This window comes from Dipodomys spectabilis, unplaced genomic scaffold (genome assembly GCF_019054845.1).
Source record: "Dipodomys spectabilis isolate Male_0828 unplaced genomic scaffold, ASM1905484v1 ptg000175l, whole genome shotgun sequence".
NCBI lineage: Eukaryota > Metazoa > Chordata > Mammalia > Rodentia > Heteromyidae > Dipodomys > Dipodomys spectabilis.
The window spans coordinates 6,696,681-6,724,589 of record NW_024870852.1 but is presented as its reverse complement, the minus strand read 5'-3'; the positions used below and the strand labels follow the sequence as shown (position 1 = coordinate 6,724,589).

The following is a 27,909-nucleotide window of genomic DNA, read 5'->3' as shown; positions in this document are numbered from 1 at the left end:
TTGTGTGCAGTGAGGTAGTGGCTAGAGGTTTGATGATTGGCAGACTCCTGGAAGTAAGGAAGGGAGCAGGTGTGTGAACAGTGGAGAGACTTCAAGTTTTTTCCTTGTTCATCCTGGGCCATTGGTGTCTTTGAAATAAAGGGTAAACTCTGTAAAGGGCTCCTGAATCTTTTCATCCAGTTTCCTTGGCTTTGCATTGTGTGCAAATATTTTTCAGTTTTGAAATGTTATCCTCATTTTAGGTCTTTATTAGTATTTTAAGGCTTTTTTTTGGGGGGAGGGGTCAGTCCTGGGCCTTGAACTAAGGGCCTGAGTACTGTCCCTGAACTTTTGTGCTAAAGGCTAGCATTCTACCGCTTGAGCCACAGCTCTACTGCATGCCTTTTTTTTGTTTGTTTGTGGTTAATTGGATTGGCTTGGAACTGTGCTTCTCAAATCTCAGCCTCCTAATTAGCTAGAATTACAGGCATGAGCTACTGGCACCTGGCTGAGAAGGGTCTTTTAAAGAACTCTTAAGTTGGAAATGTCTGTCTTTGGTTAAAAAAAATTCACCCCTGAGTTGTGAAAGGTTCCTACTAAGGCAGGCAGTTCTAAATGGCAGTTTGGGAAGGGTAGGCTGAGCATGGGTGTGGCACATAGCATGCTAGTTTCATCTATGGCACATAGCATGCTAGCTTCATCTATGGAACTATTCCAGAATTCACCTGCTCTCATCACCTTACCTCCCTCACTCTGGCAAAGCTACTGTCATCTCTCGGCTGAGAGGTTGCTGTTGCCACAGTAACTGTCTTCCTTGCTGATCTTTGAACATGCCAGGTACCCTCCTGAGTTAACCTGCTGTTCCCTCTGCCTGGAATGAATGCTTCTCCCTAGGGACTTTCATGGCTCACTTCTTCAGTCTCTCCAGGCATCTTCTCTCATATTGCCATTGCATTATAACTTCTTGGGAGCACAAGAGAGAAACGTGCCATCTTCCCACCTCCTGGCCTGCTGTAAATTGTATTTTGCTTGTTAATTATCGATCACTCCAATGTCTCATGGAGGCAGGGATTTTTTTTCTCAAGTGTACTGATGAATCCCTGTCTATGATAGGTGCTTTGTAACCTTATTGAATGGGTGCCTTGCTCTTTGATCTTTCTTGGCCTTCATTGTCAGCGGGAGGGTACTGGCTAATGAGTTTCAGAAAGCACCTGTGTCCCACCTGTGCATGTATGGGTCATAGTTGAGGCTAGAGGGACACCAAGTACTTAATCAGTATCAGGCCCAGGCATTTAATGCATGCTTGTCCACTAGGTTGACCACAATGTTCCAGAAGGTGGGGTTAGAGACAAGCAAAGTGAACAAAAAGGCATAGAGTGAGACAAAAAGGGCAGAAATGACTCATGAGCCAATTAGACTGGAGGATAGAAAGGATGTATCATAGAAACCGAGGGGGTGGGACCGGGTCCAGGGTTCTGTCCATGCATCTGAACTAAGTGGCTTTTTTTTCTTTTCTATTTTTTTTTTTTTTTGTACTTGTCGTAGGGCTTGAACTCCAGGCTTGAGTGTTGTCCTTGCTCTTCTATTTGCTCAAGGCTAGTGCTTGACCACTTGAGCCACAGCTCCACTTCCAGACTTTCTGGTGCTTAATTGGAGATAAGAGTCTCACCAATTTTCCTGCCCAGGCTGGCTTCTAACCACAATCCTCAGATATCAGTCTCCTGAATAGCTAGGATTACAGGTTTCCTGTCAAATTTGTTTACTGCCATGAGGACATTAAAAATTAATTTACAATTTAAAAATAGCCTATTGGTGGCTGGGTGCTGGTGGCTCACACCTGTATGTAATCCTGGGTACACAAGAGGCTGAGAGCTGATGATTGTGTTTCAAAGTCAGCCTGGACAGGAAAGTCCATGAGACTCCTATTTCCAATTAACCAAAAAAAAAAAAAAAAAAAGCCAGAAGTGGAGCTGTGTCTCTAGTGGTAGGGTGCTAATTTTGGGCAAAATAAGAGCTCAATCCCCAGCACTGGCATAAAATAAAAATGTAAATGAGCGTGTTGGCCTTGGGCTTAACCAACTGCAGTTCTAAGTTAGACAGTTTTGTATCAGCTTATATGAGATTAGTCTATAGACCCACTTTCTATAGTTGTGATACTGGGGACTTGCTCCTGCATACAGCCAGCCAGATATTTCCTGGTGTTCTCCTTCTCTTTCAAAATCCAACACATTTGGTCAATCCGGTAAGATCTCCTTGAGCCAGAGGGCTTTCAGAATAACCTCTTTGTGCCACGGCCTGGTGAGAGGTGGCACTTTTAGGTTATGTTGTTTGGAGATGAAACAACTGGGTACAGGTTTGAAATGCACTAATGGCATACTGATGGTTGCCTCCCTTAAATCTAGTCTCTGAGACTTCTTGATGCTAGAATTTTGACTTTTGATTCAGGAAAGCAATATGTTAACAAGAGGCAACTGATGATGTTTGTACTAAAACCAAGGCTGACAGACTTTTCATGTAAAGGGAAGAAATAGCAAAATTTAGGCTTTGTGAGCCAAGAGGCAAATTTGAAGTTTACTATGTAGTAATTTTCACATAATATTTCCATGTCCCACGTCAGGGAATACTGTCCTTTTGAGTTTTATTCGATTATTACCATTTGTGGGCTATACCAAATCAGGTGGTGGGCCTAATTTGAACCATAGGAATTTTAGACCCTTGCTCTAAACCAATCACACCTGCTTTCCCAGTCTCTGGTGTAGAGTGGTCATGTGATCCAGTTCTGGCCAATAGGACCCTGAGTGCAAGTGTTCAGATGGAGGAACGGTTCTAGGATCTTTGTCAACTGAGTGACAGGGGGCTGTTGCCACAGTGCAGACCATTCTCCTTTCTTAGTCTTGAAAAACAGCATGGAATAGGGAGCCACTGATCTTGCTGCAAAAATGATAAAAGCCCACAGAGCAAAAATCATGAAGCAGATAGAGCCTGGCAATTCCAGCAATCCATTTACCTTGTAATTTGTTAGGTGAAAAAACTAACAGCTTGGGGTCCCTAGCTTGATTCGAGTCCTTTTGCTAGTTGTGTGGGAGCTCCATTTGTATTGGAGATGTCAGTCACCTGTTCTGCCCTGCCCCTTCTCTAAGAGATATGCTCTTCAGCACTCTGGTGGCCCAGAAAAGTTATTTTCTAACACATCATCATCCCACTCCCCTTTATTGGTTTTTGCTGATAAATCGGATCCCAAATTAGTTAATTCATAGGATGCTCTCTGTGGCTTGGCTCAAATGAGGAGTGGGACCAATCTGAGTCCCTCAATCAGAAAAAGGAACTGAGATTCATTCTCTGGTTTCTGGTAAGGTAGAAATAAGTGAACACAACATAGCTGACTCAATTGTTACAGTTGAGATACTTGCAATTGTTTCTGGTGCAGCCTTATCTCTGGCTCCTGGTTCTGGGAAATCAGTCTTTGGAGGGCCCCATATCCTGGATTTTTTTTCTAGATTGTAAAGGCATCTTGTAGTTTCCCCTTAGTATCTCCCAAGCATGGAGCAATTTTAGAATGACAATTGAGGTCAACATTCTCTTTGTTTCCCTGTTCCCCACAAAAGGGGATGGAGGAAGGGAAGACAGGCCAATCCAGACTTCAGGAGAGCACCATCAAACCCTCTTCCCAAGGTAACCCCCACCCCACCCCACCCCCACATGGCACCTCCGTCCTGCTGGCTCCCCAGGGATTTGTTCCAGGCAGAAAGGCTGAGAGACTGGTTTAGCCTTTACAAGCATCTGGTTTTGTTGTGTTTCCCTAAAGCCACAAGAAGCAAGGAAAAAAAAAAAAAAAGGAAATTCTTTCCAAGTGGATGGTGACCATGTATTCCCTAGGGGTATAACAGGATGAGAATAGGATCGGGTCAGGAAGGCTCCAAAGAGTCAGAGCTCTGACAGAGGGGAGGGCGATAGAAGTCCTAAACCTTTCCCCAGGATCTTTTGGCACCAGGAATGGAATTGTGGCTGCTGGCGGAGGTGAGGCGCTGGTAGGGAGAGTGTAGCTCCACTTGGACTGGAGGACACCAACGCTGGGGTCCCCAAAGAAGTGCAGGATGCATGTGGGACACACGACATCCACATTGTGGACACGTCCAGTGCCCTCTAGCAAGGATGGCTGGAGGCAAGCAGCTAGGAAAGCTGCAAGGTGCTCAGGGCTTCTATCAGAGCAGAGAGTCTTGTGAAGGAAGTTTGGGGAGGATAAGACTCTGGAAGTTGGGAAATGGAGAGGGCAGGGCCAGCTCTGGGGCTTGTACTTGGTGTGTCTGAGGTCACATGAGCTAGAGACAGACACTTGAGAATCATTTAGAGACAAGTGGTCATTGAGATGATGTGGAGTGGATTAGATTATACGGAGAGTTGAGAAGAGGAGGCATAAAGCCCTGGGGAACACTGAAAGATAGGAAGGGGAGTTTTAGAATGGGGGAAGGGAGGAGGACAGAGGAGAGAGTTTCGAAGTGTGGCTCAGAGGTAGAAAAGGAACAGCTCAGAAAGCAGGAGTATGTGCCCAGACTGGACAGCAGCAGAGACACAGGGAGGAACCCAGGGAAATGAGGGTCCCTGGTGGCTTGCAAAGGCAGTCCTGGGTGGGAAGCTTATGGGAAACAAGGCAAGGTGGGTGGAGAGAGGGGGGGAGGGAAGGGGGGGGCGGGCTGACTGCAGCGGAGGGCCTGGAGTGGGAAGCAGGAATGAGGCTTTCTAAGGATAGGGAGGAGAACTTGAACAACTGCCAGGGTCCTTGGAAGCTTGTTCTGTCACAGCTCGCAAGACCATTCCTTCCCCTCACAGATGCTTTCAGACCTCCTCCATCTCTTGAAGATCATGTAAGGGAATTCCTGCTCCCCAAACATCATAGCCCCAGTGGTTGTTTTTTTAGAGGCACCCTGAAGACACCATGATCAGAATTGTGGACGGGGCTGAGGACCCAGGAAATGGCGGAGCGAATTCGCCTCTTCCAAGGGTTCCCCAAATTCACTTACTTGCCTCTGGCAATGCTGTTGCTGTTCCCTGCAATCATCCTTATCACTGTATGGCCCCTGTCACAGCCCAAGTGCAAGGTTAGCCGCTGTGCTTTATTAGTTAGGAGAACAGAGTCTCTTGGTCCCCCTGCTATAGCATGGTTTCTCGGGGGGGGGGGGCTCTGTAACCCCCACATCTCCTGTAGGCTCAGTGTTTGATCTGAGGAGGCAGCCGCGTGTAGTCAGTCTGTGCCCCAGAGATAGGACTGTGGCTGGAACCTGCAGTGTTTCACTGATGATCAATATGAATGCCTGGTGCAAAGCTGTCAGCACTTCCTGCTTCCACTTCTACTGGGCACTGCGGACCCCCAAGTCTTCCTGATGAAGACCACCCCCATCTTTCTCTTGTTCCCACAGTGAACTTTGGACTCAAATACTCTGGCATGGGAGCCAACATTCACCACAGAGACCTTCAAACCCAAGCCTGCTGTTGAAATAGATCTGACTTACCTCTGTCTAGGAGGCCAATGTTCAATGATTTGATAGATCCTTTCAACCCCTGTGAGAAGACAGTATGCCCCACCCCCAGCCTTAGTGTGGCAAATAGGTGTAAACTGGGGCCCTTTTTGGAGTATGCAGCATTCCTAGCACTTTCTATAAACTGTTTTTCTTTGCCAGGAGGGTTGGGGAACACTATAAAAATTCCTTTTATAGAGTCACCCTCCATTCCCTGCTATTGCTACCTTGTTTGTGTGTATGTGTGTGTGTCTGTGTGTGTGTGGGGGGGTAATTAGGACTTGAACTAGGTCTAGAATTCTTGCTTAGATTTTATGCTTAAGGCTGGCATGCTAGCACTGAAGCTACAGCTCCATTTCTAGATTTTTGCTGGTTAACTGGAGAGAAGAGTACCATGGACTTTCCTGTCTGGGCTGACTTTGAACATTGATCCTTACATCTCAGCCTCCTGACTAGCTAGGATTACAAGCATGAGCCACCTGCACCCAGTTTAGCTGCCTTTTAAAACCTTGTAATTGTGACTTTTCAGTTTACCTGCCTGGTACTGGGGGAAAGCATTTGCCTTATAATACTGGTTCATGCTGCCCCCAGCAACTGGCTCTTCCAGTTTCAGAATACGCTAGATATCTCAGAGTATTTTTCTAGGAGCTTTTGTGTCCAAGGACCTGCTGATCATAGTCATCCTCCCATGCTGGCTGGACAGGTGTGGTTGGTATTAATCTAGCTGAAGACTAAACTGCCTACAAGCCATGGAAACAGGAGCTTTGATTCGAAGCTAGCCAACATGGCTCCTAGAATTATCTCAATATCCTGCCTATTTGGGCTTATCTTTTCATGGAATATTTCACCCACTTCACTGGAGGCCACTTTCCTCACTGGGGTTACCAGAGCATTACAGATGTTTCTGGGGAGGCTAATAAAGGGGGAGAGGAGGATCTGTGCTTAGGACTACTGCATGGTTCCCAGTATGTGCATTACAAAGCCATCAAAACTCCCAAGTCCTTTGGATGTGTTGAAAGACTCCTAAAACAGTAAGCCATTCATTCATGGCACTGTTAAGTTAAAACTTGAAAGGTAAATATTGATCCAGTCTATCCTGTGGTGCGTTTAAGGATGTAAGAACTTTAGAAAAACAAAAAGATCTTTATGTATTATAGGCTAATGAGGGACAGTTGGCACAGTTTGGACAAAATATAAGTACTCTTACCAATAAATACGTTTCAAAATGACAAATAAAGCTCTCCCCAATTGGCAGCTTGGATTCCCAGCAAGAAGTGATGGGCACAGGCACAATGAACTATGTACAGAGTGTAAACAGTAAGGCCCTCGAGGGGAAGGAAGGAGGGGCTGGGTCCAACCGGTGTAGAAGTGTGGGTAGGGCGGTGGGCCCAGGGCAAACTACGACAGGTTTGTATGATGGTTATCCAATCTGCCACCAAAAGCTTGCAAGAGAAGGTGGCAGGCCCCTTGGGTCCCTGGAGTTGGCAGTAAGGAGGAGGCATTGTGTCAATTGAGGAGCCCTGATTCTCACTGGCCTTTTTCCCTGGGTGGGGGGTAGGGGGCGGGGCGACAGCCAGGCGTGGTGGTCTCTGCCTCATCCTTTGGACTCCAGAGACAAATGGGCAGCTTCTCAAATCAGGATTGGGTGCAAAGGGCCCCACTGTCATGCGGCTCCCTCCTAGGAAAAGAGCTCAGGGCACCAGCAAGAAGGGTGCCACTAGCCCCTCTACCCTTTCAGGGTTCGGACCCTGAGTCCAGGCCCCACCCCCTCGGTGCTCAACGACGCCACTGAGCGGCCACCTTGGTCTGTTTCCCAGTTCCCAATCCACACGGGTTTCCCCCCTTCCCCCCTCTCTCCCCCTTCCCCAGTCAGGCTCGGGAGTCCTTAAATGTCGGTCTCCCGGAGGTTGCTGTAGTCGGTCAAGTCGTAGGCCGGGCAGGTGGCGCCCTCGACCAGCTCTTGGGGAACGCCGAGGGACACGGCCTCCACCTCGGAGCGCAGGGCGCCCGTGGGCTCTGCGCGCTGCGCGCCCCCGGCACGGATCTTGTGCGACAGGCTGGAGACCTTGGCGCGCAGCTGGGTGGTGGGTCTCCGCAGGGGCCCGAGCAGCCTCCACTCGCGGAAGGCGCTGGGAGCTTTTCGACGGGCGGAAACGGGAGCTGGAACCACGTGCGCCCCTGGGGAGCCGGAAGCCGGGGGAGCGGGGAGGGCCTGGGGAGCCCCGGGGAGCGCGGCGCCCGGACTGGGAACGCCATCGGGGTGGGGGCCGCTGGTCGAGGCCCGCCAGTGGTGGCCGTAGACGCGCCAGAGCGGGCGGCGGCGGCGACGCCGGCGGCACTGGCAACGCAGAAGGCGCAGGAAGGCGCGCTTGAACTCGCGGCTGGAGCAGGGGTAGATGAGCGGGTTCACGCAGCTGTTGAAGTAGCCAAGCCAGAAGATAACCTTGAAGACGCCCTCTGATGGCTTCAGCTGCGGGAATAGGGAGCCTGTGGGGAATGGAACAGAGACCCAGGCTGGTTAGGTGCTGGGGGAGAGGTGGTGGAGGAGGTCGGGGCAGAAAGCGGTGTGTGTGGGGGGGGGCTTCCCTACTCCCCACTAGCTCAGGCTGAGTCATGGGTTAGGAATTCTCCAGAGAATCTCCCCCGAAGGGATCCCTGATATAAATCAGGAGCTCCACGAACTTGGATGGGGGTTGGGAATTCATGTTAACTCCTCTCTACCTGAAATCGATTATTTCCTGCACGGAGCATAAGCGACAAACCAGAGGACAAAGGCACGACAGATTGCTGTTTGTGTGGATCGAAGCCGGTGCAACACCAGCGCTTCCTGCCCATCATGCCTTCCTATCACGTTGGGTTACTGTGGTCTGTTTCGAAATATCCTTTATGTTTATTCCCCGCGGTTGGAACTCATAGTCAGTAGGATGCTCCAGGAGAGCTTGTTTAATGCCTTGATGTGAAAACACATTTCTTATTAAGTCACATATTTCATGCAAAAATATTTTGACAACTTTTTTATTTAGAATGTGTGTGTGTGTGTGCTGGTTTTATGCTTGCAATAGCATCTCTTTGGAAAAGAATGCATAGACATCACCAAATGCCTTAGCAATCCCTAGCACAAAATGGGGGTAGGAACCCTAGAATTAAGAGTTGACCAAGAGTCAGGCGCCAGTGTAGTCCTAGATACTCAGGAGGCTGAGAACTGAGGATTGTAGTTTTGTAGCCAGTGCAGAGCAGGAAAGACTGTGAGACTTTTTATCTCTAATTAACTACCAAAAAGCTCGAAGTGGACTGTACCTCGCGGTAGAGCAGCAGCCTTGAGCAAGAAAGCTAAAGGATCTGCATTCTAATCCTAGTAGCGTGTGCACATGCACACGTGTGTGCGAACACACACACACACACAGAGTTGACCAAGGCTGGCCCTATGCCAGCCACCATACTGGGCTGTCTTTCCTGAGGGGCCATGAAACATGGCACATGCTATCTAGATAGCAATGTAAACATTACTGAAAAGCAGGTGGGCCATGGTAGTGTGTGTGTGTGTAGGAGAGGGGCTGAGGCTGGGACAGCTTCCAGGTATCTCTGAGGATTTAAAGTATGGGATGGAGTGGGGGAGGGGCAGGGGCATTACAGGTGGGAGGGACATATTCTATAGGATAAACTCAGAAAACTTCATTTGGGACAGATGATGGAGGGTCTTAAATGATGGGAAGTTCAGCTTTTTTTTGGTGGGCAGTTAGAACCCATATATATTTTTAGCAGGTGAGGGACAGGGCCTAGAGGAAGTCTGGACAAACAATGCATGTGGCTCTCAGGCTGCGGGACAGAGGGACACACCTGTGGAAGTGGTCAGGGAGCACTTCAGGAATGGTTCTGCAGCAGAGTACTAGGCAGGTGGGATGGTGACACAAGGACTTGAGAGCTGTGCCAGGAGGACCCTTAAACCTCTCCTCTGCATGCTCATCAAGGACCAGAAGGAAGCTTGTCTCTGAAAAAAGAGTTCCTAGTTTCCTCCTTCCTTCCTTCCTTTCTTTCTTTCTTTTTCTTTCTCTTTCTTTCTTTCTCTCCCTCCCTCCCTCTCTTTCTTTCCCTCCCTCCCTCCCTCTCCTTTCTTTCTTTTCTCTTTCTTTCCTCTTTCTTTCTTTCTTTCTTTCTTTCTTTCTTTCTTTCTTTCTTTCTTTCTTTCTTTCTTTCTTTCTTTCTTTCTTTCTTTCTTTCCTTTCTTTTTCTTTCTTTCTTTTTCTTTCTTGTCCTGGTGCTTGAACTCTGGGCCTGAGTGCTATCCCTCAGCTCTTCAGCTCAAGGTGAGTTCTTTACCACTTGAGCCACAGAGCCACTTCTGGTTTTCTGGTGGTTAATTGGAGATAAGAGTCTCATAGGCTTTTCTGCCTGGGCTGGCTTTGAACCATGATCCTCAGATCTCAGCCTCCTGAGTAGCTAGGATTACAGGTGTGAGCTTCTTCCTTTCCCTCCCTCCCTCCTTCCTTCCCTCCCTCCCTCCCTCCCTCCCTCCCTCCCTTCCTTCCTTCCTTCCTTCCTTCCTTCCTTCCTTCCTTCCTTCCTTCCTTCCTTCCTTCCTTCCTTCCTTCCTTCCTTCCTTCTGTGTGATACTAAGCTTGAACTTAGGGCCTTGAGCTCTAGCTTAGTTTTTCTGCTGAAGCCTTGCACTCTACCACCTGAGCCAAGTTTAAAGACACAATCCAGATGTCTCATCTGCCTTGTCCTTGCAGCAGTAAGGGGGTCCAGAAGTTCCATCCTGGACATGGGCTGCAGCTGTCTCTGAGACCAAGAAATCCAGGACTGGTCATTGTTGATAAATGATGGAAACTTCTCTATCCCATGCTCCCCTTCAGATATGAATAGGGGTGTCTACTGAACAGGCAGAAGCACCATGCCCCTCTCTTTGGCCTGAAGATTCTTGCATGCAGCCACCTCCCGCTATGTAGAAGCAGATCCTGGTTCTGAGACCTGATGGAGGAAGAATAGGGTCACATGACACCACACAGCCTGAGATTTTGGAGTCTTGACCACACAGCCTTCCATAGCAAACTATTTGATCACCTAAAATCTCTCTTTCCTTTTCTGTGAATTAGAGACAAAAATACTTTTTCTGGATGGAATTTTGTAAAGAGTCAAAAATTTCTAGACCCACCTCTTAGCCAGCTCTAATCAATATTAGGGTTGAGCTAGGGGATGTAGTTTCCTGCTGGATAGAGAACTTGCTTAATATTCAAGAAGCATTTCAGATTCTACATATAGGCACTAAACATGGACAAGAAACAACCCAGAACTTGGTGTCTATTCACCTCTTCCTTTTTTTCCTTTTCCCACAGGCCTGGGAGGGAACTTTTTTTCTAATTTAGAGAGAGGTCAGAAACAGTAGCTGAGATGTGGTAGGTTTGGGGTGGGGGCGTGTGACTGAAGATACATACAGAGGCTGAATTTCCCTGAGACAGAAGTTGGGCAGTTCCTGGAATGTGGGGGTCACCCCAGTGGACCCCAGAATCCAGGAAGGCAGCCCTCAAATCAGCATCCCTCAATGGCTACACAGGCAGGGTGAGTGCTGAAAATAACTTTCTGACTCAGGCTACGATACTTTTATATTTAGCACAGAATGACAAATCAGTAGACTATGCTTTCCAGTGGTTGAGTGCAAGGCTGGCCAAAGGGCACTGTTGCTAGCAGGGTTTTGCTTCAGACTTGGTGGGCAACATGGCATTTTATAGTACAGCCTTGTAAACACAAGACCCAATATTCTAATTTTTGCTCCACTGCCCCATGAGAAGCCTGCCATGAACTGGGAAATCCTTACATGGAATTCAAACACAGCTTTCCAGCCTCCAAATTCTCCCTGCCCCCTGCTGTATCCTGTTAAGCATTTGTCTTACTTTGGGTTTTCCCAGAGGACTCTGGGACAAGGACTCAAATGCAATTTATTAATTGGGTGGTGGGGGGGAGGTAATAAGTGAACCATCTAGAGTGGGTGGGAAAAGACAAAGGGAAAGAGACAGTAGGAGATGCACTATCAAATTAACTATAGATGTAGACAGGGGATTTAACAGGGGTGAGGGGCTCTGAGTGACTATGTAGAATAGGAACCTCAGAGTTATCCCAGCAATAGGGGGGAAGAGTTGGTTTTTTTTTGGGTCCGGTCGTGGGGCCTGAACTCTGGGCCTGGGCGCTGTCCCTCAGCTCTTCAGCTCAAGGCTAGCACTCTACCACTTGAGCCACAGCACCCCTTCTGGCTTTTTTCTTTTTGCTTATGTGGTGCTGAGGAATCGAACCCAGGGCCCCGAGCATGCAAGGCAAGCGCTCAACCACTGAGCCACCTTCCCAGCCCCAGGAGTTGGGGTTTTTATACACCCATTCCCATCAGTCACTAGGTTGCTGCTTCCTCTGGGGGTTCATTTCCCCCACTCTCTCATTTCCTGCTTGCTACATGAGAGGACCACAAAGAGCAAGGTCCCGGGCAAAGTGACACAGGCAGGCACTTAGGTGGAAGTGGGTCCACATGCTCTGAAGGTCAGGGGACATGAGTGGGCACTGACAGCCTCTGCCATGCTGTCTTCTCTGCTCTCTGCCCACTGTGTGCAGAAAAGATGTTTGTGCCTTGGGCTCCAGATGCCACACGCAGCAGCTCCCTAGAGACTTCTCTCCCTGCGGATGGCATGCCAGAGGCTCATACTGCCTCTGCCCAGCCTCCACCTCCACCTCCTTTTACACCCTGCCTTGCTCCTCCAAAGCCTCCTTTCAGTACACTCAGTAGTCCAGAACCTTTGTAAGGCTATCTGGGGGCTAAAGGGATGTTTCTCTCCCCATGGCAGGCCACAGGTATCAGGAATGGGGAACTGTCCCAAGACTGCTCACAGCACTACCCTTGTAAAGCTGTCTTGCCCTAGGGACATCAATAAACAAACATCAGCTTTTCCTCTGTGAGTTGATCTGAGTTACAGCTGCCAGCTCCGACACAGGTGCCATGTTTTGGATAATTTGTTCCCCCAGAGATCCATGCGCTAGAAATTTGATCCTCGTGGTGTTGAGGTTATGATTTTTTCCCCCTTTTTTTCTTTTGGTGCCAGTCCTGGGGCTTGAACTCTGGGCCTATATATTTTCTCACTTAAAGATGGTGCTCTACCACTTGAGCCATAGAGCTCCATTTCTGGCTTTTATTCTGGTTAATTGGAGATAAGAGTCTCATAGACTTTCTTTCCCAGGCTGTCTTTAACTGTGATCCTCAGATCTCAGCCTCCTGAGTAGCTAGGATTAGAGGTGTGAGTCACTGCTGCCCAGGTGGGTTATGGATTTTTTAAAGAGGTGGGGTCTAGTGGACGATAATTAGGTCACCATTTCTACCTTTGTGGATAGAGTAATGATGTCTGGTGGGAGTGGTTCAGGGTTTGTGTTTCTGAAACTGTTCCTCTGAGAAGTCAGTTGTTATAAGTTGAGGCTACTCTACACTTGGTCCTTCTACACAAATCACTACCTCCATATTGTGATGCTGCCAGGGGACCTTGCAAACCTGGACATCATACTGTTTGGAGTTTCTAGCCACCAGACTAGAGCCAAATCAACCTCTTTTTCTTTGTAGGGTAGCTAGCATCATTTTGTACAGCAACAAAAATGGACTATAACAATAGAAAAACCTCAGTGAGCACATGGAGGCCAAGGCCAAGGCCACTTTCTTGGTAGATGGGCAGCCAGGGCTCCTCAGGGTTGCTTCTGGGCTTTTGCACATGGTCATCTTCCTCCAGAAGGTCATGTGACAGCTCCAGAGCACCACCTCCAGGAAGTCTTCCTTCCATCATCCCCTCTGGACCCAGGAGAGTCCTATGTGATTGACTCCCACCTATAACACACCACACTCACTTCTAAGGGCCAAAAGCACTACTTGTCAGCTTCCGGTTTATCTTGGTACATGGTGGGTGCTTGACACACTCATGGCCTCTGCTCTTTTTATCATACCCTGATCTTCAACCATCACCAACTCCTGTTGACCCCTGAGCTCCTCTAATAACCACACCTCTTTGTTACTACCTTGGCTTAAGTTACCATCTTTGTCAACCTGCAGTGTCTATCTAGCAGCCCACATTGGCCTGTTTTCCATACCACACCTGGGGGCTTCCTTGCAAATAAGCCTAAGCATTTCAGTTCTTCACTTAAAACACGTTGTCCACAGTCCACTGCAACTTCCCACCCTCTGTTCTTCCTCATCTGCATTTTGACTTTCTGAAAGCACATTGGAGCCCTTCTGCTTTCTGCCTCCTTCTCTGATAGGCTGACATACGTTCCTGCTTGTCAGCCTCCCAGTCCTCCTCTTCTCTATTCCCACACCTGCATGTCTCTGGATGTGCATCTAGTCAGATCGCAAAGGGGAAGCCATTCAACCTTTCCCTGAGCATATTTAGGGGCTCTGATCACAGCTGGAGCCAGGGCTCCAGCTCTTCCAGCCTCGGCCTGCCCTTTCTCCTTCTCCTGGGTGATTTATCCCATCTCCTGTGCCATGAAGAGGGCGGAGGCCACAGAGACCTCACCCTACTGCCTTCTCCATGCCCTACTCTGACTGGCCCCGCAAAGGCCCTCTGAAGCTGAGGGCAAACTGTGATTAACGACCTCTTTTGGCATCACCAAAAGGGAACTTGTTCTTGGCAGACCATCAGAATTCACAGCCAGCCTTACACATAACTTGTAGGCGACCATGAAATAAACAGGCTCACCCCAGCCCTTCCTCTCTGCCCCTCACGAATGACTTCTCTCCCCAGTTTGCCAACCCGTCTGATTGAAAGATAAGGATAAAGACTTTATTCTTCCAATGCTCAGAGATAGTCCCACCAATGAGGTTAGGAGAGAAAGAATTCCATTCCTAAACTCCCCCCTCTCCCCGTCCCCCCGCACCATCCTCTAGTTCTCTAGCTGTTCACTTAGGGGCTCTGACCCTGGAGCTGGAAACCCCTTCCCAAGAGAAGCTGGCTCTCAGCCCCCTTGTAGACTTCACTGTGACATTAGAAAGTGTCAGATGACCCTCTCAAAGAAAGCACACTTGAACTGAGACCTGAGTCCCCTGTAAGGAGTTGGCCATGGCTCCCTGGAAGATAAAACATTCCAGACAGGAGCACAGGCATCAGCAAGGGTCCTGAGGTACTTGACAAATTGGAAGGGTAGCTAAGATGTCAAGGTGGGTGTGAACAAGAAGGGGAGGGGAGAAGAGTTAAGGACACTTTACGGATCTCACGTGGCTAGAGAGGGGCATGGAGGGCACTATGGAGTCGGAGGGAGAAAGCCTAATCTCTTGGATTCCTTGCACTGCTAGTTTTCTATGGCAAGGGGTGCCGGACTGTGTCCTCTTGCTTGAGATGGATCAATAATCAGCCAGAAGTGTGTCCTCAGGATTCTTAAGCTTCCTAGGGCTGGCAGAGGTCTTGTGGCCTGGCCTTGGACATCCTCATGCAGCTGCAGGAGTGTGTAGGGAGGGGCAGCTCCTGGAACTCAGAGGCTGCCTATAGGCAAGTTGGGGAGAGAGACCATAAGCTCAAGTCCTGAAGGGCTGGTACACCCTTTCCTCTCAACTTATTTGGGATTTGCAGTAAGGGCTTTGTACTTGAAGATACAGATGCTGGAGCCACGCCTCCAGCTCTCCCTTCTCTCTTTAATTCCTTCATTCCCTTTGTTGTCATATCTTCATTGATCTTTCCTGGTCTTAATCTGTGGTTTTACAACACAGTGGCCAGGACTGCAGTTCTGCCTCATGTCCCTCCTGTTTGGCTAAGCAGGACCCCAATTGAGGAAGGCACTGCTTAGCCTTCAGTCACATTGACATAGAGTAGCACTTTTGTCCCAGAGAGAGAGGGCCTTGGGCAATGGCCATTGTGTTTGGGCCAGCATTGAGTTTCCTGGACACTGCCAGGTCCCTGTTCTCCTGTGTCCCTCCTTTCCACCAAGAGGAAAGGCAAATCTTCATCTCACCCATAGGACTAACAGTAGAGCAGTGCTCATGTAGGCTGGAGATGGGACTTTTGTGACACAGACTGAGTGTCTCTGGGGGTTTACTGGGATCCCTAAGAGTATCAGGCCATGCAGGAAGTTGTCATGTCCTGCGACAGTGCTCAGAAAAAGAATAAGATCAGGGCAGGAGAGAGTAAGGTCCCTAGCCTGAGAATGTGTGCAGGGGCTGAATCCTAGATGAGATTTAAAATTAAAAACATGGCTGCTGATTGACCCTTAACCCTAGCCTCAGTCTAGTCCTGACTCAGGCAAGAAGTCACCAGGACTCTGGGACCAAAGTGTTTGAGTTCCAATTTTTGACACTTGTGAGATGGGAGGGGAGGGGGTGAGGATTAGGGGTAGTGAAAAAGGGGAAGGGGAGGAATTGTGTTACTCAACTTTCCTGTATCAGTTTTCTCATTTGTGTAGTGGATTTGATTGCAGCTACCTCACAGGACTCTTAGGAGGCTAAATTTCTGTTAGATGAATGAACAGTGCTAGGCACGTAGTACATGCTCACTGATTAATGGTTAAGGTGGGATGATGGGAATGGCAAGATGAAACAGCCTGAAGAGATGGTCAGAAGGTGGGCGTGACTGGCTTGCGTGAGGAAGCCGGAACGTGGCTGATGTTCAGGCTTCTGGCCTGGAGCTCAGAGGATGCACAGAGATGTCATCTGCCCACATGGGGAAGACAGGGTGAGTGACAGGCTCAAGGAGTAGAGAACTATATATGCCTGGGTACCCAGGGTCTACTGTAGATGAAAGGGGAGAAGGGTAAGAATGAGAAGGTAAGGAGAGGGCGAGGGTAAAGAGGACACGAGGTTGAGGGGAGAATCATCTTTACGTATACTCTGTCCAAGAAAAAACAAACAGAAGTTCTAAACACGTCTATTTGCTGTGCATATGGGCAAAGGAGAGGTAGACAGTGGGTGGGAGGAGGGAGGGGCAGGGAGAACCCCTTGAAAAGAAAGAGCTTGGAGAAAGTCAGAACTGATAGGGAATCACCAGGACTTCTAGGGGAGACCCTGAGGGTTGCCCCTAGGCAGAGGACTGACGGAAAGTGTGATTCTTCTTTAGTAAATGCTTAGCTAGACTCAGGTGTACATTGGCTCGTGGAAGTTGATCATTCAGTTTTCAAGCTGGTAGATGCTTTCCTGATAGCCTGAAGCTGAGCATGGTAGGAGTGTTTACACCATGGAAATGGGCAGTTACTGCAAACCAGCTCCATCCTGGAGCTGACTGTTAAACACAGCATACCCCTGGGAACCCTTATGAAGGAATGGTTCAATTCAGAGTTTAGGGCTCACAGAAGCAGGAAGAGAGAGAGAGAGAGAGAGAGAGAGAGAGAGAGAGAGAGAGAGAGAGAGAGAGAGAGAGAGAGAGAGAGAGAGTTAAATATGGCTAGGCTGATAGAGGCTGAAGTAATGGGTCATAGGACTAGCTGACCTTGGAAGGGAGGTGTGGGTGATCAGCCACAACAAGGTGAAGGCTTCGATCAATGAGCCAGTATAACGGCAGCTGAGGAATGACAGAAGATGGACACAGGTGCAGAGATGCATTGAGGTCCTGGGGGAAGGAAAATCAAGGTAGGTGTGTGAGCTCTGGCATGGCCCTGGGAGGAGGAGAAGGAGGAGGAAGAGGAGAGCCATGCAGTTTGGAGGTCAAGGTATCTGCATGCGTCAGCTTCACTGATCACCAGGCCAGGGATGAAAGTGGGAGATAAATCATGTGACTCCAAATACTCAGATCCTTAATGAATGAGGCAGAGTGATCAAAGAGTCACTGCCTGGGACAAACATCTCAGTAGGGTTGGCAGATGACAGGGGAAGGAGGAATCTGTTACCAAGGACAAAAGTCCACTCCCATCATGGGTGTATTTTTCTTAAAAAAAAAAAAAATCGATTTCCTAGCTTTCCCATTGGACCAGTGACCAACTCAATATTAACAGCCAACTGAGAGTTCAGAGTGTGTTTACTTACCTGCCATTTTCCAGAGCATTTTAGACCAGACTAGACCAGACATTTTAGTGAAATGGCTAATTTCAGATCCAGGGTAGAAAAAAGGCTACAAGTGGAGCCTGAGATGTCCCATCACACCAGAAAGCAAGGAAATGCTCAAGATTCTCTGGATTATGCCAGAGGTCTCAGAGCCAACTTGAAAGACTGCCCAGTGGCAAGCCAAAAATGGTGATGTCAGTAAGGTGTTAGAATAGCAAACATGTCTCAAACTCATGATAGTATCATGGTATTAAAACAACTTCACTGGTCAGCCTCAGAAAAGATGCTACAGAAGTGATTTCTGTTCTAGATGAACACTGAGCCATTTCTCCTGCCTTTCGAGTAGACATGATTCCAACCAAATAGTGGTGAGTTCATTTCAGAATTCTAATGAAAAACAGGAGGAGGAGGAAGAGGAGAAGGAGGAGGAGGAAGAGGATGAGGAGGAGGAAGAGGATGAGGAGGAGGAAGAGGAGGAAGAGGAAGGGCAGGATTAGAAAATCATCACTTCAAGCTCCAATTATATGTCTAGGCTATGGTCAGTAAGTTTCTAAAGCCACGTGCAGGATCATGCCTATAATCCTAGCTACTCAGGAGGCTGAGGATCACGGTTCAAAGCCAGCCTGGGCAGGAACATCCATGAGACTCTTGTCTGCAATTTACCACCAGAAAACTGGAAGTAGGGCTGTGGCTCAAAGTGGCAGAGCACTACCTTGAGCAAAATTGCTCAGGGACAACACCCAAGCCTTGAGTTCAAGCACCACCTACTCGCTACCGACCAAAAAAAAAAAGTAGTAAAGTAAGCAGGTGAAAGGCTGAGAAGTCACTTCACAATAGAGAATGCTTATTCAAACACCTCTCTGAGTCTTATCAAAGTTAGAGGAAGTACAGGCTCTAGGAGAAGGCTGTGTTAAATGGCGCTGTGGGGATGAAAACTCTAGACTGTGGGATGCTCCTGGAGATAAGTAATCTTTTTTTTTTAAATAAAGGAGTATTTATCAATGAAAGAAACTCTAGTAGGTAAATGGATTGCATGTAATGTATGCATCTGCTTTTGAATCCTGAGTCAAGCTAACTAAAAGTTTATAAAGCAGTTGGCTACCTTTCAATACTAAGTCAATGTTTGATGATATTATTCAATTATTTTAATGTGTTACAGTGGATTGTAGCTTTAAAAAAATCTGATCTTTTAGAATGCGTACTAAAATTTTTGCTGACAAAGTAATAGAGTATCTGGAATTTTCCTCAAGTAATCTCCAGTGGTGGGAACAGGAGTGAAGGTTGGGATGAATGAAAGTGAGCCTTTTTGTCAAAGATGGGCCAGCGATAGGTCCATGGGAACTCATTATGCTAGTCTCTCTATGCATGTGTTTGAAATGCTTCATGATGAAAAAGTTGTCACCCTCCCACAAAGAACCATGGCCCCATGGTTATTCATAATAGTCATTTGATAGAAGTTAGATGTTATATTTAAATAATTGTTCTGGGGTCACATAAACAGAGGGTCACCCTCCAACCCACCACTAGTAGGGAAAACAGAAGGATGTAACACGGAATAAAATCAGCCATTTCACAAACCAAATACTGCATGACTCCACTTATGCAAAATATCCAAAATGGACAATAGAATGGTGGCCACTTAGTTCCTCAATGGGAAACAATTGTGCAGTTCAGTAACATATCTAGAGATATGCTGTACATATCTCTAGAATGTTGTCCCCATAGTTAACAACATCATACACACCTTTAAAATTTTGCAAAGCTGGTAGGTCTCACATTAAGTGTGGGTAAATAAATGATAAAATACTATAGTACTATGATAAAAAGAAATGAGAGGTAAAATAAAGGGCTGTTTCTTGCTTAAATGGGTTGTTGAAATGGCAGGATGTAAAGAGGCCGTGTTTCCTCACTGCCTTTCTCTGCAGTGAGCACCTATGATGTGCTGTGTGCAATACAGGCAAGAGACTTAATGCCAGGTTGTCTGCAGGCTTTTGGACCAGAAGACAATCATGCATTCTTGAGAACTGCCAGAGAGCATGCCCACATCTTCTGCTTCTGCAGACTCTAGCAGAATCTGAGTATCTCTGTGCAGTTAAGTCCCTCTGGCACTGGGACAACTAAAACACATCTGCCTCAGTCACCCTTCTTACCTCATCAACAATGCATCACTTCCATTCTAGACACCAGGTTCTCAGCACATTTCCCAGCCTCCCTCCTGCCTCCTCTGTTGCTCTAAGTAAAGCAAATCCAGTCATGTTTATCTGAAGTGCACAGCTTGAGGACTTTACATTTGCACACATCATGTAATTTCTGCCCAGAGCAAGATATGGAACACCCTCAGCTCCACAGAAGGTTCTAGCACCCACTTCCAGTTGGTACCCCCACCCACCAGAACCCGCTATCCTGATTTTTATTGTCTTTTTTCTGTTTTTGTCTATTTTTGAACTTTGCGTACAAAGAACTATATGGTATATACATTAAAATTTTCCAATCTGGCTTATTCTTCCCAGTAGAATATCTGCGAAATTCATGCACATGGTGTGTATTGGTGGTTTGTTATTTTTCCTTGCCATGCAATAGTCCAGTCCATGAATATACAATTTTCTTTTCCCCCCCATCCTCCCGTGAATGACTCTGGTCTCATTTCTTGACTCATCTTTCTGTAGACTGCACATTACAGCTCTCTCAAACCAGGGCACCTCAACAACATGGCTAATCTTCTGTGCTTACATAGAAAGTGCTCTTTGTTCTCACAGTTTGTGATATGTAGTAAATATCGACAAGGGCAGTGCAGGTAGGGGATGTATGTACACTGTTTGTGGGGGGCATGTAGACACTGAACTATCTGGGTGGTCATGATGATGTGCTGTATCACAGAGGCAGACTGACAATGAGAGATAGAGATGGGGGAGAGGGGTGGCAAATATGGGTCATTCATAGCTATAACAGAGTCACAGCAAGCACATCGAATGGATTGTCCAGAGACTTCTAGGACAGCTTGAATACCTTGAGGTGCATTAGGAAGGGACTCTGGTTCTGAGTCTTTGGGGCTACCTTGGGTAATGGCATTCAAAGGCCAGTGATGGGAGCTGTGCTTGTACCTTGGTGGTAGAGCACTGGTCTAGCCCAATAAGGTCCTGGGTTTCATTCCTAGTACCGAAAAATAAAACAAGGTTGCAGAGGCCAGGGATGTTTAGTGATCTGCCCAGTGAAAGAGGAGCCTGGGGAATATGCCAATAGTTACTGTGGTTATCAGGCATGGCAAAGGGTAGGGCTGGTGTATGGTGTGTGTGTGTGTGTATGTGGTCTCAGAGTTCACCGCTAGGCCTGACTGGGCACTTGCCATGCAGTTTAAAACCACACGTAGCAAGATGCTGCTGCCATGAGCACACCAAGGTGAAATGTGGCCTCTGGAAGGTCCTGCAGAGAAAGGATGCCTTGCTGCAGATGGGTGCTCAGCAGGAGCAGGGGTTCCCTGTCCCTTCTGTTTCTCTCTGGCATGCAGGGAAAGTGACCTGGTTGTCTGTACCCAGCAGCTGGCCCAGATCTCTGGAGGTGAGTGGACTCAGGCACCAAGTGTCCCAGGAGCAGCAGCATTCATTGAGCATACTTCCAGCCTGCCCATCTCTCCAAGTGCTGCAGCCCCACACGGGCTGTGCCCTATCCTGTGTGTGTATATAGGGGGTGTCTTTCAGGGTGTCCCAGTAGCAGCTCTACTGCTGTCTCTCTCTCTCCCATACCCACTGCAGATTTGGGCTGCTGCAGACATCAGGTTCTAGGCTTCCGGTAAGCAGGGATCATTTATACAGCTTCCTGTGATTTTCCATGGCACCCAGCCCCCTGCCAGCTTGCTGAAGCCAGGGGCACGTGTCTGTCCTAAGCAGGCCTGCCAAGAACCCCTCCTCCACAGATTGGTGTCTCTATACTCTACTGGAACGCCTTTGGCAATGAAAGGGGAGCACTTACTCATAGTCACATTGGTCACCAGGCTCAAAGTGGGACTGTCCTGGGCAAACAGGGCTGTGTGGTCACTGTGCATGGAGTAGAGGCTCAGCTGAGTATTAGCAGGGAAGACTGGGCTGCAGGGGTGGGGGAACTCTCAGGGCAAAGGCTGATTCAGGTGTCCACCAGTAGCTCTGGCATCAACATCCCCCACCATTTGCTCCCTAGAATCATTGTGTCACACAAGTGACATCTAAGGTTCCTATTAGTGACCCTCTGCCTGCCTCTGGGAACACATGTCCTCTAGTTGCTCCCCTTGGGGAAAATCAGGCATCCAGAAATGTAGGGAATGGTCTCAGTCCCTTTGGCCCCTCTTTAGGCTTTAAGTACTTGACGCCTGTGTCCCCTGGGACCCTTTTCATCGCAGGACATCCATTGGTTGTGTTGTCCAATAGAATTTCCAGTTTTTTTAAAACTATGTAATCTAGGTTGACTTTAATTCACAATCCTTTTGCTACAGCCTCCTAAATGCAGGGATTACAGACTCTCTGACCTGGACAGCCTTTCAGGGTTTTATAGGCATAGTCCATTGTCTACCATGGCAATACATCTCTAGTCTTAAGGCCTTTCTTTCCCTAGGACTCCTGCTATCCCTGCTGCTCATCATCCACAGTCTGTGCAATGCTATTGCTTCCACTTGGCTTTGATGTGGAGGGGAGAGTGAGGGCATGGTGGTCAGCTTGGCAGCCCCCCAGGTGATGGTTCTGCTGGGTGCCTTCATTTCATGGTCTGCAGTGTGGTAAGCTATGCACTGCCCCTTCCCAAAGCCTCCATCTCTGGTATTTGCTATGTCTGATGTGGTCACCTGCAGCTGGGAGGGGAGGGGGCCACCTGTGCACGTGACACCCTCTTCCCCCAGTGCCTCCTTCTCTACTTCCTCTCAGTCTTTCCAGACAAGTGCTCTGAAGGCTCCACCTTAGCCCTCTCTCCTCCCTCTACTCTCTTTCTGGGGAGACTGTACCCAATGCTCCTATAAAGCTCTCCCATTCTTTTTTTCTTTGTCAGTGGTAGGGCTTGAACTCAGGGCCTGAGTGTTGTCCTTGAGCTTTTGTGCTCAAGGCTAGTAGTGCTCTACCACATTGAGCCCCAGCTCCACTTCCAGTTTCCTGGTGGTTAATTGGAGATGAGAATCTCACGGATTTTCCTGCTTAGGCTAGCTCTCCTCAGATCTCAGCTTCATGAGTAGGTAGGATTACAGGTGTGAGCCACCAGGGCCTAGCAAATCTATTCCATGCTTAACCTCTGTATCCAAGTTCCTCACAGAGGCCTCCATTCCCTACCATATACCTGGCATCACTGGGCCAAGATATGCCAACACTCCCCACGAAGGATTGTTGCACAGAATATTCCTGGTTCCTTCAAAGGCATCTTCCTGGATTCTCAGGTTTGGGGTGGGGGTGGGGCTGCCAGGACCTCCTGCCCACTTTCCCTCCTCCACGCCTTCTAGGCCAACCCTGTTCTCAAAGCAGCCTCTGCTCTCCTGTTTGCCCTCCAAGACTCATGGGGAAGATTGGAATATTCTGTTTCCCTGCTTGGCCTCTGTCCTGTTCGTTCATTATTGCCAAGTTCACTCAGTTCTGCTCTACCAGCATCCCTGGACTCTGGTGCATTCATCTTGAATGTCTGGTTTGATAACTTTACATATGCCTACATCACTGGAATTCCTGCATGGTGCAAGATATTCAGTGTCTTTAAGGGCCCCTATGGCAAGTGTAAGGAATAGCAGAGATGTTAGGACTGAGAAACAGCAGGGCATGCCAGCAAGGGGCAAAGGCTATGGACATTTAGGGATGTTGTTCTGGAAGATGGAGACAAGTGACCTGGACCTCCCAAAACAGTAGTAGCCTTTTGCACTGTTGGTTGTAACAGAAAAGAAAAGAAAAAAGAAAACACTCAAGCCACCATGGGACACTCTCAAGATATAAGATGGCTAAATGGCCCAACACTGGATATATCTCAAGGACATCATGTTGGATGGAAAAGGCAAAATGAACAGCGATATGTATGGCAAATGCTGTTGCTATAAGCATTATGTGAAGCAATGCTATACTTTGATATGAATACAGATGTTTGTGGTGAGAGTGGAATCGAATCTGGGGAGGTGATAAATGCCAGATTTACTGCTGGGGAGGCAGGGGGAGAAAGAGGAAGGAGGGAGGAGGGCATTGAGGAGCAGCTGTGCTCTAGTTCCTTGAAAGGAACAAGAGGAAGGGATCTAAGGCAAATATGGCAGAACGTTAACATCTGTCCAATACGAGCAATTATGAGTTCACGAGTGCTTGTTATATTATTTTTTCCCCATTAGTCTGTAAGTAAGAATTTTAAAAGAAGTTAAAAGAAAAAAAATAAAAAGGGAGATGGCATTTTATAGACAGACTGAGCATTCCCTGTGGGAGTTTATATGCCCCAGGGCATAGGGGGTCAATGAAGTCCTACAAACAGAGCACAGGTGTGGAAGGCTAGTGCAAGAGTGTGGGAGAAAGCTGAGAGAGCAAAATCCTGGTGAAAAGTGGGTATCTAAAGGGGGGGACACATACCACTTCCTCCTACTTTCTCATTGCTTTTTGTCTCTTCTTCTAAGTATGTTGTTTTCAGAAAATTACTTGCCCCATCCCACAGCTGGCTGGGGAATTGATTGGCTGGGTGATTACCAAGTAGTGGCGTTCATTCATTCCCGAGCCTGAGCTTGGGCACAGTGTTTACAGTACTCTCATGTGCCACCATTTTATTTCTATACAGTAACTCCCTGGATCTCACAACAACCCTGTGTGACAGTATTGCCACCTTCACCATCACCTCTATTTATGGACACAGAAACATAGGCACAAAGAGGTGAAAGTATTTGCTTGAAGTTACATAGCAAGTAAGAAGCACAACTAGGATTTGAACCCAGGCTGGCTGTCATCAGAGCCTGGACCCTCACTCTGGTGTTTGATTGCATCTCATATGCCAGCACTATGCTAAGTGTTATGGATTTAGTAACAAGGAGGTTGAGGAGGCCCTGCAATCAGAGAGCTTCAGGGCCAGTGGGGGATTCAAACACCAATCCAAGTGACACTCCCAGTTGTAATTACAATGAATGATCTAGTGAAGAAAATCTAGGGGAGAAAATAGGGAGGACACAATGGAGGCTCATAACTCCAAGAAGAAGAAAGGACATTTTGCCAGAGATCTAAAGGATGGAAAATTGAGGGATTAAGGGCAATTTAGATAGGGAAGAGAAAGTGCAAAGGCCTGGGCTTGTCAAGGAACAGAGAACAGGGACAGGGCAGAGAGGGAAAGTGTGGGCTGTTTCGGGGGGGTGGGGGGCACATATCTGAGGTTGCCATGCTACCTGCCTGGCTCTAGTGTAGCTACGCACACTGACACATTTTGGTTTAAATAATAACAGATTTGAAGGCCCCTGTCTTTAGGCTATGGTAGAATTTGGATTTTGTTCCCAGGGCAGTAGGAGATGGACACCTCTAATTTATAATGTATAAAGGGCACTGTGGCTGCTGTATGGAGAGGGAGCAGGAGGGAGGTCATTGTTTCTTCCCTGACTCAGCCTCACAAGGTCCAAGGAGCCAGGTGGAGGTGGGGTGGGGGGAGGCAGGGGAGGCCCTACACTGGCCTTCTGAGTTGCATCCAAGGGCAAAGTGACTTAGGGCAAATATCCCCAGAGACAAAGTCCCCTTCACCCCCTATGCTGGTCCAGCCCCAGGCCTTGCTCCAGGGCTTCCAAGAGAGGCCACAAGAGGTGGGAGGAAGCCCTTGAGAACAGCTGCCTACCTCCCAAGACTGTAGGCAACTTGTGCCAGAAATAGGAAAGTTCCCACGCAGAGCTAGAGGATACAGTAGATGTATAGATGATTAACAATGTCAACCACTCATTTGATAATTTGCCTTTCCTTCTCACCCCCACCTTTCCTCCAGCCCCTTTAAGAGGAGATTTCAGAAGTGAGATCACCAGCTAAGGCCAGCTGGCAGAACACTGGAAAAAGCAGCGGTCTTCTGTTCTAGCCGAGGTACCAATTGACTAGCCAGGGGTTGCTGCCCACGAATGAATGAATATGTGTGGGCCCACGCACTCTGTGCACCTGCTTCTGGGGGTGGTATAAGTAGGGGTCACATACACTGCTGACCACACACTGTATGCAGATATTTGCCCAGATTTCCACAGAATTTATAGTCAGGGTGTGGGCACAAAAACCAGGGTTTGTAACAGAAGACTAAAAAGTTGGAACCCTGTAACAAACAAAACTTGTAAGTCCCCATGGGCCTTTCATTTTCCTTCTGCAAAGTAAGATTGCTACATTCACCTTGCATGGTCAGGTGGAGGCTAATCTAAGTCTGCTGGAAAGGCATAGCCGTAAGCTTCCCTTCCTGAGGATGGTCCAGGGTGTGTGTGTGTGTGTGTGCGTGTGCGTGTGTATGTGTGTGGTCACTCACCCAGGGGCAGGACGAAGAAGAAGGGGAACCAGCAGAGCACGAAGACACCCACGACGATAGCCAGCGTCTTGGCCGCCTTCTTCTCGCGGGAGAACTTGAGCAGGCGCACGGAGAGCGAGCTGCGGAAGGTGTGGCCCTTGGTGCTCCGAGTCCCAGGTACCCCATCGGAGGAGGTGCCCGTGGCTGAGGCGCCACGACAGTGGATGCGCAGCACCACCTCGGAGGCCTTGCCCCGCTCGCGCTTGACCCCCGCCTCCAGGCTGCGCGTGGTGCTGCGCGCCACCACGTACACGCGGCAGTACATGACCACGATGACGGCCATGGGCAAGTAGAAGGAGCACACGGAGGAGAAGACAGCGTAGCCAGCCTCCTCCGTGATGCCACAGAAGCGCTCATCGGGGGGCACTGGCTCCTTCCAGCCCAGCAGCGGCCCCACCGACACCACCAGGGCCACCACCCAGAGCAGCGCCAGGATGGCGGCCGCCTTGCGCTCGGTCATGATGGCCGGGTACTTGAGCGAGTGGCGCACACCCACGTAGCGGTCCACGGAGATGGTGCAGAGGCTGAGGATGGAGGCTGTGCAGCACAGCACATCCACCGCGGCCCACACGTCGCAGAAAGCCCTGCCAAAGGCCCAGAAGCCCAGTACCTCCATGGTGGCCGAGAAGGGCAGCACGGTGGCGCTCAGCAGGAGATCGGCCACCGCCAGGTTCACGATGAAATAGTTGGTGACCGTCTGCAGGTGGCGGTTGCAGGCCACCGACAGGATGACGAGCAGGTTGCCCGCCACCGCCGTGAGGATAAAAGCTGCCAGAAACACGCCCACACCCACGCCCTGCGCACTCACCACCAGCCCCCCGACGGCCGCCGTGCCATTCACTTCGCCCCCCGGGCCCGCGCCCCCGGGCTCCGCAGCCGAGCTCTGGTTGTCCTCACCGCTGCCCGAACCCACCACGCTGCTGCTGCTGCCGCCTCCCGTGGTCCCCGGCACGCCGCCCACCGCCGGGCCCTCCGAGCCGCCCGCGCCGCCCGCGCCGCCCGCGCTGCCGCCCGCGCTGCCGCCCGCGGCGCCGCTGTCCGGGCGGGGTCCCTCGAAAGTGATGCTCAGGAGGTCGCGGAAAGTCATCTCAACACGTCGTAGCCGTCGGGGGTCGGGCTGGGATGCTGGAGGACCGACTGGCAAGAAACGGGCCAGCGGGCATAGCCGCAGAGCTTGGGGTCCCCTGGGGGGGGTCCTGCCCAAGTTCCTGTGACGCGGAGAGAGCGGACTTGCAACGCTCGGGGTGTATGTGGGGGGTAGCCCCCAAAGGCCAGCCTCCGGGGGAGCGGGGAACCGAAGAGCCGGGGCCGGCGGTTGCACACGGCTTTCTGAGCTGGGTGGCCAGGCGAGCCGGCAAAGCGGCGGCTCCGGGACCTGGCGGTGCAGGCGGCGGCCACTGCGGCGCTCTCAACTCTGCGCGGGGGGCGGGACGGAGGAGGGGCAGCGCGGGGAGGGAGGAGGGGGCGGCGGGCTCCCAGGAAAGGGGGTGCCACAATCCCCGGGAGAAGGGGCGCTTGAACCCAAGGCGAGCGGGTGTGCGGCAGGGACGGGAGCGCGCGCGCACCGACCCCACTTTGGCCACCTTTTTACCTCCTGGTTGCGGACGGCCAACGCTCACCCTGTGCCCCCCGCTGTCTCCTTCGTGCTCCCTCCGGCTCCTCTCCTGGTCTCCTCCCCCTCTGCCCTCAGCTGCATCCCTCTTCCTCCCGCCCCCTCTCCGGCCCTCAGGTCCCTCTCTGGGTTGCCCTTGGGTGCGCAGAGTTTAGAAGGTGCGATTCCAGGGTCCCAGGGTTCCCGGCTCTCGCCGCCAGAGAGCAGCAGGCGCCCGAGATGGAGAGCTGTGGACTGCGGTCTGGAGGATGCAGAGCAGCAGCCGTTCGCCTCCAGGAGATTGCCTGGGTGGGTTTGACACATCTCCATTCTCTCAGGTCACTGGCCCCGGGCAGGGTCTCCACCTCCTCCACCCA

At 49.5% G+C, this 27,909-nt stretch overlaps 1 protein-coding gene across 1 annotated transcript; it reads right to left on the bottom strand.

Annotated features, from left to right (window-relative positions):
• Nucleotides 1–7,372: 7,372 nt before the first annotated feature.
• On the bottom strand, nt 7,373–27,239 carry Adra1d (adrenoceptor alpha 1D). The gene is made up of 2 exons (XM_042694667.1): nt 25,903–27,239; nt 7,373–7,979 (listed from the first exon to the last, which is right to left on the bottom strand). The coding sequence occupies exons 1-2, from the start codon at nt 27,026–27,028 to the stop codon at nt 7,378–7,380; spliced, it is 1,728 nt and encodes a 575-aa protein (XP_042550601.1). The 5' UTR covers nt 27,029–27,239; the 3' UTR covers nt 7,373–7,377.
• Between the last annotated feature and the right edge of the window lie 670 nt (nt 27,240–27,909).

Excerpts from the sequence above, each read along its gene's own strand:
- Adra1d (XM_042694667.1), bottom strand. The coding sequence starts at position 27,028 with ATGACTTTCCGCGACCTCCTGAGCATCACTTTCGAGGGACCCCGCCCG. Across the intron at positions 7,980-25,902 it reads CTTCTTCGTCCTGCCCCTGG|GCTCCCTATTCCCGCAGCTG; the intron begins GTGAGTGACCAC and ends CATTCCCCACAG.